Source organism: Acinonyx jubatus, chromosome B2, assembly GCF_027475565.1.
Source record: "Acinonyx jubatus isolate Ajub_Pintada_27869175 chromosome B2, VMU_Ajub_asm_v1.0, whole genome shotgun sequence".
Classification (NCBI taxonomy): domain Eukaryota; kingdom Metazoa; phylum Chordata; class Mammalia; order Carnivora; family Felidae; genus Acinonyx; species Acinonyx jubatus.
Window position 1 is genome coordinate 16,868,809 of NC_069385.1, and position 13,984 is coordinate 16,882,792.

Below are 13,984 nucleotides of genomic sequence, written 5' to 3' on the forward strand. Positions count from 1 at the left end.
AATCCCTTGGCAGCCATGAGTTTGGAGCAGGAAAGTATTTGGGCACACGCACGTACACACATACACACACGCACATACATACACGTGCATGCATGCACACATGCACCCCCCCCACACACACACATACACGGCTTGGAGGGCGATCTCACTGCAAAAGAGCTGATTCAGTTGCCTGCCCTCTCCTGCACCAAAGTGAGGGTCGGGCTCCGTAGAGATCAGTGTGCACAGCTCCGATCCGGGACTTAGCGGCTTTCCTGTCCACGAGGCCCTGGGCTGGCCATGCTGAGGACGTGGAGGAGACAGAAGCTGCCGGAGCACAGAGTCCGAAGGGAACAAAGAGGGAGGACCCGCCTTGAAAAAATGACCAGGCTGTGTTCCGAGTCACTTACCTTGTCACATCAAATTCTGAAACACGAGTGTTCCTTAAATTCCCATTTTTTGGAACGATAAAAATTTTTGAAACAGGCCTGAACTATAAAGAAGTTGCGAGTCCTGTACAGACGCTTCTCTTCCTGAACCGTATGACAGTAAGCGGTCACACCAATGTCCTCCCACTTTTCGTGATGTCCCCTGATGCCACACACTTTGGGATGTATTTCCCACCCACCGGGACATTCTCCCGCATCACCACGGATCATCCCATACTGAGTCAGGGCCCCCGACCACCGCCTCGTCCTCAGACTCTGCTTCCAGTTGTTCCAACAGCATCCATCATGGTCACAGACAGGGATGGACTTAGGCATTTTCCATTTTCTGGGTGTGCTGAAAATGGGGGTTACAGAGTTTTATGTGCCTTTTTGGTTGATTGCTTTAATTTTTACACGTGGTGGAGAGATTTAGATTCACGAGGCCCCTGTTAGGGGATGTCAGCCAGATGTCCTCAAATATACATTTGAAAGCTGTGTTCCCCTGGTGTTCGGGTCCGTCTTTGTATCACTTTGGAAAGTACTTCCGATTACTTAGTCTTAAGCAGAGAGAAACAAATCTCTTAACATGGTGTATATGTTGTACTTCACTCAGATATCATATTGCTAATGGTTGCTACGGCACTAACACCGCAGCGAAAACACATACATCTCCACGCTTTTTGGTCTCCCTGTTTTCCAGCCTGGAAGGAACACTGGGATTGCCGTGCAGTGGGCTGAACATCAACTCCTCTCTGGACGTGGTGAAATAGAGGGCAAATGAGTGATTCCATTTATACTCCTACCAACACCTAAGAGAACTCGTGTTAGTCTATTTCCTGTCCACTTGCTATAGATATATTTAGGATGTTGTCAAAAAGTAAACCAATAATAAAATTTTGTCCGTTTGATGCCTATGTGGGGCATTGTTATTTGTGTTATTTGTGTTGTCTTGATTATTGAGGATGTGTTCAATGATTTCACAGGCTTATTTATCATCTAGAACTTGCTCTAAGCCCTTGCACAACTCTTAGAATGACTTATGTATCCGTAGGAGCTCTTTATATATTCTGGATACCAATCCTTTGCTCATGGAAGAATAACTTAATTTTTAGAAGCAGATCTGTTTCTGCCAGGAAGATTCACTGTGCACTGAAGGAGGTGACTCAACGGGAAGAGACGACAGGCGAGTCACTCCTGTAGATGGGGGATCAGGGGAAATCAGAAAGATTCTCGATTACTTCATATTCAAAAGTTTGTTTGCAGTTGGCATGTTGGATTTGCATTGTTTGCACTGAGACCCACAGATGGCTCCTTGAAATGTGATTTCTGGAGTGAGCCTTAAATTCTCTGCTTCCACAAGAAATCTAGCAGAATCACCAGTTATATTTACCCCACAAAGTGAGGAAGAGCAAGGAGTTCTTTAGGGGATAAAACACAAATTCCAAGTTAACTACCATTTTTATTACAGTGATATTTTATTTAAATATATTTACATAGAAATTACGGAAGAGAACTATCACATATATATTGTTCTCTTTAGACATCAATGAGGTCATTTATCAGAAAAAAAAAATCCCTGAGTTTCCATAACTTCAAATGATATTTTTTGGCACAAGTGTCTGCAAGAACAAGGCCGAAGTGCATAGAAGAATCTGATATTCCACAACCAAAGGACGAGATGGAAAACGTTCTGTTTGTTGAGATTCCTTAGTCAAGCATTTAAACATTTCAGAGCAAGAATTCCATCACTTTGGGGCGCCTGGGTGGTTCAGTCAGTTAAGTGTCCGACTCTGGCTCAGGTCATGATCTCAGGGTTCGTGAGTTCAAGCCCCATGTCGGGCTCTCTGCTGTCAGCGTGGAGGCTGCCTCAGATCCTCTCTCTCCCTCTGTCTCTCTGCCCCTCCCCCGTGCATGCTCTCGCTCACAAGTAAAGAAACATTTAAAAATAAATAAATAAAATGATTCTATCACTTAGTATCAAAAGAAAATGAACTAACATACTAAGAAAAGTGCTAAATAAAAGTGCATTCCCCAAATGCATGAATGGACATCGATGTTACATGTGCTGCACCATGTGGTCTGATTTCTCTGGATTCTTTTTGGTTTTTCATTTTTTTTTTAAACGTTTACTTATTTTTGACACAGAGAGAGACAGAGCATGAGCGGGGGAGGGGCAGAGAGAGAGGGAGACACAGAATCCGAAACAGGCTCCAGGCTCCAAGCAGTCAGCACAGAGCCCAACGCGGGGCTCAAACTCATGGACCGCGAGATCATGACCTGAGCCGAAGTCGGCCGCTTAACGGACTGAGCCACCCAGGCGCCCCTGTTTTTTTCCTTTTTTTTAAATTTACATTCAAGTTCGTTATCATGTTAATGCCCCTTAGCCATTTAGCCTATCCCTCCTCCTACAGCTCCCACAGTAACCCTCTGTTTGTTCTCCACATTTAAGAGGCTCTTAATGTTTTGCTCCCATTGCTGTTTTTATATTATTTTTGCTTCCCTTCCCTTGTGTTCATGTGTTTTGTATCTTCAAATCCTCATATGAGTAAAGTCATATATTTGTCTTTCTCTAATTTCGCTTAGCATAATACCCTCTAGTTCCATCCACATGGTGGCAAATGGCAAGATTTCATTCTTTTCGATTGCTGAGTAATACTGCATTGTGTGTGTGTTTGTGTGTGTGTGTGTGTGTGTGTGTATAGATATATATATATATAGATATATATATCTATTTTTAGTTTTTGGAGGAACCTCCATAGTGTTTTCCAGAGTGGCTGCACCACTTTGCATTCCCACCAGCAGTGCAAAAGAGATCCTCTTTCTCTGCATCCTCACCAACATCTGTCGTTGCCTGAGTTGTTAATGTTCGCCATTCTGACAGGTGTCAGGTGGTATCTCATTGTGGTTTCGATTTGTATTTCCCTGATGATGAGTGATGTGGAGCATTTTTTCATGTGTGGGTTGGCCATCTGGATGTCTTCTTTGGAGAATTGCCTATTCATGCCTTTTGCCCATTTCCTCACTGGATTATTTGTGTTTTGGGTGTTGAGTTTGATAAATTCTTTATAGATTTTGGATACTAACCCTTTATGTGATATGTCATTTGCAAATATCTTCTCCCATTCCGTTGGCTGCCATTTAGTTTTGCTGATTGTTTCCTTCGCTGTGCAGAAGCTTTTTATTTGATGAGGCCCCAAAAGTTCAGTTTTACTTTTGTATCCCATGCCTCTGGAGACGTGTTGAGTAAGAAGTTGCTGCGGCCAAGATCAAAGAGGTTTTGGCCTGCTTTCTCCTCGAGGATTTTGACGGCTTCCTGTCTTACATTGAGGTCTTTCATCCACTTTGAGTTTATTTTTGTGTCTGGTGTGAGAAAGTGGTCCAGGTTCGTTTTTCTACACATTGCAGCCCAGTGTTACTAGCACCACTGGGAAGAGACTGTCTTTATTCCATTGGATATTCTCTCCTGCTCATTAGTTGGCCATATGTTTGTGGGTCCATTTCTGGGTTTTCTATTCTGCTTCATTGATCTGAGTGTCTGTTTTTGTGCCAGTACCATACTGTCTGGATAATTATGGCTTTGTAATAGCTGGAAGTTGGTGACGTCGCTGGATTCTTAAAGTCTGGTCTAAAAACGAACAGCAAGTGATCCAAAGGTAGTCTAGCAAAACAGAGTCGCTAAGCGGGATGACGCTCTCGGGGGCTTCCTGGTATAATCAGCAGCCTTGAGAAAAGAACAGGTGTTGGTCTCGTGGCTGAGAAATTCCTGGGCCAGTTGTCCTGGGGCTGCCCTTCCCCACCTACCCCCGCACCCAGAGTCCAGCCCTCATTGAGGGACATGTACTTCCCTCCAGCCATCTCCCCAGCCCTGGGTCCAACCGCCTTTACAAACCTCCTCCCTCTGAAAACAAATCACTGAGTCATTCTCCGGAGCTGTTACCAAGGGTTTGGGCTCAGGAAGTAACAAATCATTCTGCCCACTTGACTCGGGTTCTAATACTGCCTCTGATGGGCAGTCCTACAGGACCTGGTGAGGGATCTGACAGACAGGGGCCTGCGCTTGGTACCTCTAACCTTGCGGAATTTTGAAGCAAAGATCCTTTCCTCTCACTTCCCTCCCAGCCTCCCAGCTAGCAGCACTCAGAGCCCTTAGCATGATGCTCCTTCCCCCATCCCATCCATTCCTGGTCCGGCTCAGCTGTGAGCACCCCCAGCAACTCAGCCCCCCATCTCCAGGGTCAGCTCTGCCCCCCCCATCTCCCGGGTCACCTCTGCCCCCCCCCATCTCCCGGGTCAGCTCTCCCCCCGCATCTCCCGGGCCCGCTCTGTCCCCCCGTCTCCCGGGTCAGCTCTGCTCCAAGCAGGGGTGCTCAGTGGCTCTGGATCTGAGGTCTCCAGGAAGCGAGCTGCCAGTGCCTTGCAGCAGCCTGAGCCGGATTCCCCACGCTTCTACATCTTGCCACGCACAGTCTCCACTGTTCACTTTCTGCCTCACATGCTAAGACCCAAGCCACTGTCTGGAGGAACACAGCACTCAACTCCAGGCTTTCGAGTTGCCTCTGCCCGAACTTCCCACTCCCTCCCCCAGAACAGACAATGGTGCCTCTCCTGGTAGGCCCCTGGATGGAGTCCCCTTCCCTGAGACATCACGTGGAGCCACCACGCCTCTCGTGCTCCAATGTGAGTACTGCCCAAGCTGTGCGTCCCTCTCCCCGCACACCACCCGCACTGGGCCAAATTGGCTCTCTTCGATCTAGAATCAGGTCTGAGTCAGGCCTGACCTTGCTAAATCTCCTTAGCGTCAACAGGCCTTATGCATTGGGGGGCCCCTCCCCTTTCCCAGCGGCCTTAACAGTGAGGCCTTATGACAACTCAGGGCTGAGCTTGTCCACGTTACTGCTAACAACTGACAGGGGAACTCATCACCTTGTCTCACTTCTGTGATGACAAGGTTCAGTGAGTGGGCAGGGTCGAGTGGAGGAGTCACCTGTCCCTGTCCTCACACCAGGCCTTTTGCCCCTCCCTTCCCGCTCCATCTCCTCTCAGTACCTGTCACTCTAAAAGACTCTACCTGGATGCCAATTATGATTAAGCGGCTGAGAATCACAGGGAGGATCCAGGTGATGGGTCTGAGGGCCATGGCCCCGGACTGGGCCGTGACTTGCTGCGAGCCTGGCGGGGCTGAAATGGAAACACAAGAGGGTTTCAGACCCCAAATCTTGTTTCAGACTTAAATCGGAAGAGATACCCCCTCTGCTCCTCCTGCCGCAGATGATCCCACACTGCAGATGCTTTCTGTCACTCTACATTGTGGCAGCTGCTGTGACAGGTTCTGGGGCGGGAACCGAGGAAAGACTCGGGACCTGTCCCGAAGGACCTCGCACAGCTAAAGGGGGAAGCACGGGTTCCAACATAACTGGTCACTCCTGCTGTGGCAGAAGAGGTGGTCATGGAGCACGAGGGTGGTGACAGTTGACCCCCTCTCTGGAGCTAACAGTGCACGTGGCCAGGAATGATCCCCGGCCAGAGACGAGATGAGATGAGAAGATCAATGATTCTCAGAAAAGGGAAGAGCGAGAAGGAATCTCTGGAATCAGACTGACACCCTCATGTTTGGGGCCAAGAGGGAATCCAAGAAATCCCAGAAAACTAAAGGACATGCAGCAAGGGAGAGATTTCAGGAGATGAGAAGGGAAAGGAAGGATGCTAGAACATATCTGTGGCCATTACTCTCCCCAAAAGAAGTTCACCATGGATGGATCACCTCTGGCTCTGTTTCTGTCTCTCTCTCTCTCTCTCTCTCTCTCTCTCTCTCACACACACACACACACACACACACACGCACACTACAGTGGAGAAGGTAGGCCCGATTTCAAGAGAACAACTTCATCCAGTCTTCTGAGTTACCTGTTGTCTCCCACAGTTCATCCCAGTGCATCAATATTCGCTCAAGCCACTTGTTACAATCTCCAACTGAGATCTTCATGAGGGAATTGGTCAAATCTCTGTCACTCTCCCATGAGGCCTTTATCTGTCGGCCTCTAGGACGAAGTGTCCAATTTCCACTCTCTGAGTTAAAGAAGTAGGATATCTGTTCATTGATGTGAAACTCCCAGGATCCGCTGGTGCGTCCGTTGTCCCCACGCACACACACCATCCTGCCCTGCAGGGAGAGAGAATCTGCCCCCCACCCCCACCATGGGCATGAAGTCAGCCTCTGGTCTTGACCGATCCCTTGTCCCACCCGCTGTCCACTCCTCGGCTCCCCTTCACCCTTCTTGGTCCTGTTCTGTCCCTCTTGACTGCCCTGGCTGCTGGGCCCCGTGTGTGGGATCCATGTCTAAGTTGTACATGAACACAATAGGTCCCTGGCCCTACAAACTGTTCTACTTCTGCCCTGGGCCTTTCCGACTTACCACTGGGTGTAAAATCCGCTGCTTTCCAGTCAAGTAGTTTCTTCTTGAGCTCTTCTGCCAGGTCTTTCAGAGTTTCGGTCTGTCTCTCCCAAAACACTATGTCATTCACATTCCTCCCCAGAGGACCAAAGACTTCGACCTTCTTGTTCCCACAGGCGTAATACAGAAACGTGTTTCCATTGACCTTGCCTCGAATCTCACACCATGCTTGTCCAGGATTGGGCTTTGGTGTGATGGGGAATTCAAAGGCAGGAGAAAGAGCATCTGCAAATGAAAACGTAAGTTAGGGTTGGGGTTGGAAGAACAGGCCCAGAGGCGTCCCTCTCCCACCCATGTGACAGTCATTGTATCTCTGCAGGGCTGGCCTAGCAGAGCAAAGGCGGCCCCTGCACAGCCCCTCCCCCCTAACAATTGAAGGCTGGCGCACTTCCCTTCTTGGAAAAGGACCAAGGATCGGGATTCCTCTGCCTGACCAGAAACCATACAGCCAGGGACATGTCCCCTGTGTCTACCAGGCTGGTATCCAGCACCACTCAGTCTTTAATCAATTCAGGCACGTGCTACGCTGGCCATGGGAAGAAGAGGTCTACATGCCGGCTGATGGTCAGGATCTATCCCAGTGTCTCGAAGAAGATGAGGGGCGCCGGGGTGGCTCAGTCAGCGGAGCGTCCGACTTCAGCTCAGGTCATGATCTCACGGCTCGTGAGTTCAAGCCCCGCGTCGGGCTCTGTGCTGACAGCCCAGAGCCTGGAGCCTGCTTCGGGTTCTGTGTCTCCCTCTCTCTGCCCCTCCTCCACTCATGCTCTGTCTCTCTCTCTCTCTCTCTCTCTCTCTCAAAAATAAACAAACATTAAACATTAAATTATTAAAGAAAATTATTATTAAATAAAATTATTGTAAAATTAAATTATTAAATAAAAACAAACATTAAAGAAATGTTTTTAATAAGGTGAGAGACCGTGAGGGGGCCTACTCCTGAGGAGCTGAGTCAGGGCGGGGCAGGGTGAGGATAGAATCCAAAGTCAGAGAAGAGAGATTTGCAATCCTGGGTCCCAGCATTTCGCACAGGCCTGGTCATGGTGGTCATCTACCGTTAGGATGGGCCTTGGAGGCTTGGAAAAAAGGATGGTCCACACGGCACAGACTAGAATATCAGGAATTCCATGACAGATAGTGGTAAGGGATTAAAAAGGCCCAGAGAAGTGCATATGACAGAACAAATGTAGTAAGAAATGCCAAAACAAAACCAAAAATATGCCCATCAACTATGCCCACGGGGCGGTCTGGAGGACTCTCAATGAAACTCATAAAAAATGCATGGTCCCACTGAGAAGGAGCACTACAGAGCCATTTCCCCGATGAACATGGATGCAAAAATTCTCAACAAGTTACTAGCCAACCCATGCCAACAATCCACTAAAAGAAGTACTCACCACGATCAAGTGGAATTTATTGCTGGGATGCAAGGCTGCTTCAATATCCACAAATCAGTCAACATGGTGCCTCACATTAATAAAAGAAAGAACAAGAACACGATCCTCTCAAGAGATACCGAAAAAGCATTTGACAAGATACAGTATCCTTCTTGATGAAAACCCACAAGAAAGGACGGATAGAAGGGACATACCCCAAGATCACAAAGGCCAGGTAGGAAACACCCACCGCTGATATCATCCTCAAGGGGGAAAAACAGAACTTTCCCCTAAGGTCAGGAACATGACAGGGATGCCCGCTGTCACCACCGTTGTTCAACATAGCGTTGGAAGTCCTAGCCTCAACAATCAGACAACAAAAAGAAATAAAAGGCATTCAAATCAGCAAGGAAGAAGGCAAACTTTCATGCTTCCTAGATGACATGATACTCTATGTGGAAAACCCAAAAGACTCCACCAAAAACCTGCTACGACTGATACGTGAATTCAGCAACGTTGCAGCATATAAGTCAATGTACAGAAATCTGTGGCATTTGTCTACACCAATAATGAAGCAGCAGAAAGAGCAATCAAGGAATGAACCCCATGGTACTGAAAACCATAAAATACCTAGGAATGAATTCACCAAAGAGGTGAAAGATCTACACGCTGCGAAGTACAGAAATCTCGGAAAGAAATTCAAGAGGACAAAGAAGTAGAAAAACGTCCCATGCTCGTGGATTGAAAGAGGAAATATTGTTATAATGTCAACACTACCCAAAGCCACCTGCATATTCAATGCAATCCCTATCAAACGGACACCAGCATTCTTCACAGAGCTAGAACAAACAATTCCTAAATTTGCAGGGAACCAGAAATGACCCGAATATCCAAAGCACTGTTGAAAGGGAACACCAAAGCTGGAGGCATCACAATTCCAGACTCTAAGCTGTATTACAAAGCTGTAATCAAGACAGTAATGTACGGGCACAAAAACAGACACATAGATCAAAGGAACGGAACAGAAAACCCAGAAAGAGACCCACAAACATATGGCCAACTAATCTTTGACAAAGCAGGGAAGACTATCCAGTGGGAATTAAGTCTCTTCAGCAAATGGTGTTAGGAAAACTGGACAGCCCATGCAGAAGAACAAACCTGGGCCACTTTCTTACATCATACACAAAATAAACTCAAAATGGATAAAAAATAAAAAAATAAAAAACACCTAAATGTGGGACAGGAAACCATCCAAATCCTAGAGAGAAAACAGGCTACAATCTCTTTGACCTCGGCTGCAAAAACTTCTTACCTGACATGTCTCTGGAGGCAAGGAACACAAAAGCAAACATGAACTGTTGGGACCTAATCAAGATGAGGTCTGTTTCCTTCCGCACATTCAACAAAACTAAAAGTCCATGGACGGAACGAGAGAAGATATTTGCAAATGAGATATCCGAGAAAGGGTTACTATCCAAAATCTATCAAGAACTTATCAAACTCAACACCCAAAAAACAAATAATCCAGTGAAGAAAGAGGTACAAGACACGAACAGACACTTTTCCAAAGAAGTCATCCCGATGGCCAACAGGCACATGAAAAGATGCTCAACATCACACATCATCAGGGAAGTACAAGTCAAAACCAAATGAGATACCACCTCACACCAGTCAGAATGGCGAAAATCATCAACTCGGGAAACATCAGCCATTGGCAAGGAGGTGGAGGAAGGTAAAGCCTTTTTCACTGCTGCTGGGACTGCAAACGGGTGCAGCCACTAGGGAAAACAATATGGAAGTTCCTCAAAAAATTAAAAGTATAACTAGCCTATGACCCCTTAGCTGCACTACGGGGTATTGCTCCAAAGGATACCAAAATGCTGATTTTAAGGGGCACATGCACCCCAGTGTTTTAGCAGCACTATCCACAATAGCCAAATTATGGAATGGGCCCAAACGTCCATCGAGTGACAAACGGATAAAGAAGATCTAGTATAAATACACAATGGAATATTACTTGGTGATCAAGAGGAATGAAATCTTGCCATTTGCAGCCATGTGGATGGAACTAGAGCATATCATGCTAAGCCAAATAAGTCAGTCAGAGAAAGAAGTATCATATGATTTCACGCATATGTGGAAAGTTAAGAAACACAACAGATGAACATAGGGGAAGGAAACGAAAAATAAGATACAAACAGAGAGGGAGGCAAACCGTAAGAGACTGAAATACAGAGAAGAAACTGAGGGTTGCTGGAGGGGTAATGGGTGGGGGGATGGGCTGAATGGGTGGGGGGCATTAGGGAGGGCACCTGTTGGGACAGGCATGGTGTTACATGTAATTGATGAATCCCTAAATTCTACTCCTGAAACCATTATTACGCCATATGTTAGCTTGGATTTTAATAAAATTCAAAAAACAGAAACCAAAAAACAATGCATGGTGAGAAGGCACCAAAATCCTGAAGAAGCTTAGTAATGGCAGGGCGCCTGGGTGGCTCAGTCAGTTAAGTGTGCAACTTTGGCTCAGGTCATGATCTCCCAGTTTGTGGCTCGAGCCCTGCATCGGGCTTTGCACTGACAGTGCAGAGCCTGCATGGGATTCCTTCTCTCTCCTTCTCTGTCTCTCTTCTCTCTCTGCCCCTCCCCCATTTGCGCTGTGTGTGTGTGTGTCTCTCTCTCTCTCTCAAGAAATTAAAACAAAAGAAGCTTAGTGATGGCTATCTTTGAAGGCAGAAGCTTGGCGGTAATGGGACGGTGTTGCAGAAATAGGCTCCCAGTGGTATTGGCGGTGGGAAGTCCTGATATAATAGATTTGAGGTATAGGCGCTCAACTGTCCGAAGCAGGGAGGCGGCAACGATTGAAATGATCCTAGAGTGATCCTAGACGCTGGAAAGCAGCCAGGGGCCTGACCCACAGAAAGCTGTCCATCCCTCTGGCTCACAGAACACATGACTGTAAAGGCAAAGTAGTTGGACAGCCAACCCGAAGACTGCTGGAGTTAAACAATAAAAACAAAGACCAATCCCCAAGATGGATGAGGAGGAAGCTGAAAGCAGTGACCCCACAGAGAGTCTGGATCCTCTGCCCAGGTTCCAGAACGGAGCCGCCTCTCAGAACTGCAACTCTTTACTAGAAGCAGAAGCCAGGTTCCAATCAGGAGGGACCCTTCAGGTCAACAGCAAGAGCAATGCTTCCTGCTGGCCTTCCCCAAAGAGTCATGTGGTCATTTACAGGGGTGAGCGTACTCTGGGGAGCAGAGACCACCCGGACGTTTTCACTGCGTAAACCTACTGCGTGAGTTGACACCGTCCACAGGGATCGAAAGCGTCCTCAGGGGCCCCTGTTATTGAGCTGGTGCAGGGCAGGGGGTGCCCCAGATAATGAAAAGACACCTCTCCCAGCCCCTGTTCACAGCGACATCATTTGGCTCAGGTACCCACATCACCATGTGGTCCTTTCACATCCCCCACCTTTGTCCCAGGAGTGAAAAATCTTTGCAGTTGAATTACTTGTGGGTAGGGGGCTAGGTTGCAAGGAAATTCAAGTACAGTACTCTTACACGGCCTTCTCTTCTCTCCAAATAGAATGTTTAAAAAGTACTTATCCTGGATGCAGTGAGAGAGATGAGTACCAACATCAAAACCTCTCTGAATGCAAGGGTATGAAGGAGCCCTCTTGTATTTTCACTTAAATGCCAGCCCGGTGCAAAGATTTTCTGCATCTATTAAATATTTCCCAGGTCTCTGCTGTAAGTAACCGACAGTGCTCTTGTAGCAGGGAAGCGGCCATAACAATCCTTGGATGAATGAGTGTGGCTGAACCTGCTTCCTGGGTCATAGGACCCTGTAGAAGCTGTGACATAGAGGTATTGTGTTAGGAAAAGGTGCTCTGTGCACTTTGTGACATCCCCATTGGAATATCGGGAAGAGACCTTTACTGTGTTGGAGCCAGGCAATGCCACTTGCAGCAGGGAAAGTCACACGGAGTAAGAGGCTGCCGGTGAGGTCCAGGGGTCTGGTAGCCAGGAGGTCTCTGGCCATAGGATATCAGACCTGCCCACTCTGAGCTGGGAGGTGCTGGGACGTGGCTGGTGGAAGAGCTTCTGGAGCCGGACGCGGGGGGGGGGGGGGGGGGGGAGGGGGGCGGTGAACTGAGAAGTCCAAGTGCTCCGGTAACGGGAATGGAGACTCGTGAGGGCAGAGTTGTGTGAGCCGCGTCGCGGGGCAGGTTTATCTGGCAGTTCCTTCGCTGAGGGATCGCCCTCCGTCCTGCCCAAAGCCCGGGGCTCAGGGGCTGAGACTCAGGCTTAGGCTCCGCGAGGAGGCCGTCTTTCCCTCCCCCTGCTCCGGCTCTGCTGCCCCGCCACCACCGGGTCCACCCGGCCGCAGCAGCGCTTTCGGAGGAAACTGCCCATTTACAGTTACCTCTCCGGGTCCCGGGAACCCGCGACCCGCAGACGCCGCGGACGCGGAACAAGCCGGGCGGGGAATAATTGAGGAGGAGGACGGAACGCCACCCGGCGAGAAGGCTCCAGAACCCCTCGGGGCACACCGCAACTCCTTCCAAGTCTTAATGCTCCTCCCGACCGCCGCACTGCCCCCCGCCCAGGTTCTACCTCTGAACTCACAGCCGCGAGGCGCTGAATCTGTTAGCAGAAACCGGAGCAGGAGACAAAGACGGAGGGTGGTGTCCCCAGGCCGAGCCATGGTCGGCAGCGACAGGGCGGCGTGAAGAGCACAGCAGGGCGGACGGGAGTCATCTACCAGCTCGGAGCTGGAGGGAACCGGCGTTTAAGAAGTCCCGACTTCCTACGTGCTCTGAGGGTGGGACAAGTGCAGTTTGCCCTAATATGGGTGTGGGAGGAGTAGAGGTTCCTGTGGGCGGAGCCAGTCACCTGCTTAGCAGCCTTCCTCAGCCTCTTCTGCCCTGGCGTCTCTGGACCAGAAGACGGAGAAAAGGGGGGGCGCCTGGGTGGCTCAGTCGGTTGAGCGTCCGACTTTGGCTCAGGGAGTTCGAGCCCGACGCGGGGCTCTGTGCAGACAGCTCAGAGGCTGGAGCCTGCTTAGGATTCTGTGTCTCCCTCTCTCTTTGCCCCTCCCCTCTGTCTGCCCCTCCCCTCTGTCTGCCCCTCCCCTCTGTCTGCCCCTCCCCTCTGTCTGCCCCTCCCCTCTCTCTGCCCCTCCCCTCTCTCTGCCCTTCCCCTGCTCATGCTCTGTCTCTCTGTCTCAAAAATAAATAAAACATTAAAAAAAATTTTTTTTAAAAGAAGAAGATGGAGAAAAAAAAAGAAGATGGAGAAAAGGGAACTTGGTCGAAAAGTACTGCCAGCCAGGGCGCCTGGGTAGCTCAGGTCCTGATCTCTGTCATGATTTCTGGCTCAGGTCATGATCTCAGGATTCCTGAGTTCTCGCACCCGCCCCTCCCCCCCCCCCCCCCCCCCCCAGCCCCAACCCGAGCTCTGCGCGGTCAGTTTCCTGCTTCAGTGTGAAGTGTCTGTTTGGAGCTGGCTTGGGGTTCTCTGTCTCGCACACTCTCTGCCCCTCCCCTGCTCTCGGGCTCGTGTTCTCTCTCTCTCTCTCTCTTTCTCTCTCTCAAGAATAATTAACTAACCGTTAAAAACAGAAAAAGAAGTACTTCCAGGAGATGGGAGCGAGAGGACAAGGATGGGAGTGCAGGGTGGGAAGCTAAGTCCTAAGACCTCTTGATGCTAGAGGGTTGGGTTTTTTGTTGGTTTTTTTTGTTTGTTTT

General features: G+C 48.9%; 1 protein-coding gene across 2 annotated transcripts; it reads right to left on the reverse strand.

The window, feature by feature from the left end:
• Positions 1 to 3,541: 3,541 nt before the first annotated feature.
• On the reverse strand, positions 3,542 to 13,072 carry LOC106989404 (UL16-binding protein 1-like). 2 transcript variants are annotated; one of them, XM_053222113.1, is made up of 5 exons: positions 12,852 to 13,072; positions 6,821 to 7,084; positions 6,312 to 6,584; positions 5,454 to 5,585; positions 3,542 to 4,128 (listed from the first exon to the last, which is right to left on the reverse strand). In XM_053222113.1, exons 1-5 carry the CDS (start codon positions 12,940 to 12,942, stop codon positions 4,121 to 4,123), a joined length of 768 nt encoding a protein of 255 aa, XP_053078088.1. In that variant the 5' UTR covers positions 12,943 to 13,072; the 3' UTR covers positions 3,542 to 4,120. The 2 variants fall into 2 exon arrangements, with proteins under 2 accessions (XP_053078088.1, XP_053078089.1); XM_053222114.1 differs by having other exon boundaries at positions 3,542 to 4,130; positions 5,477 to 5,585; positions 12,852 to 13,070.
• Positions 13,073 to 13,984: the final 912 nt, after the last annotated feature.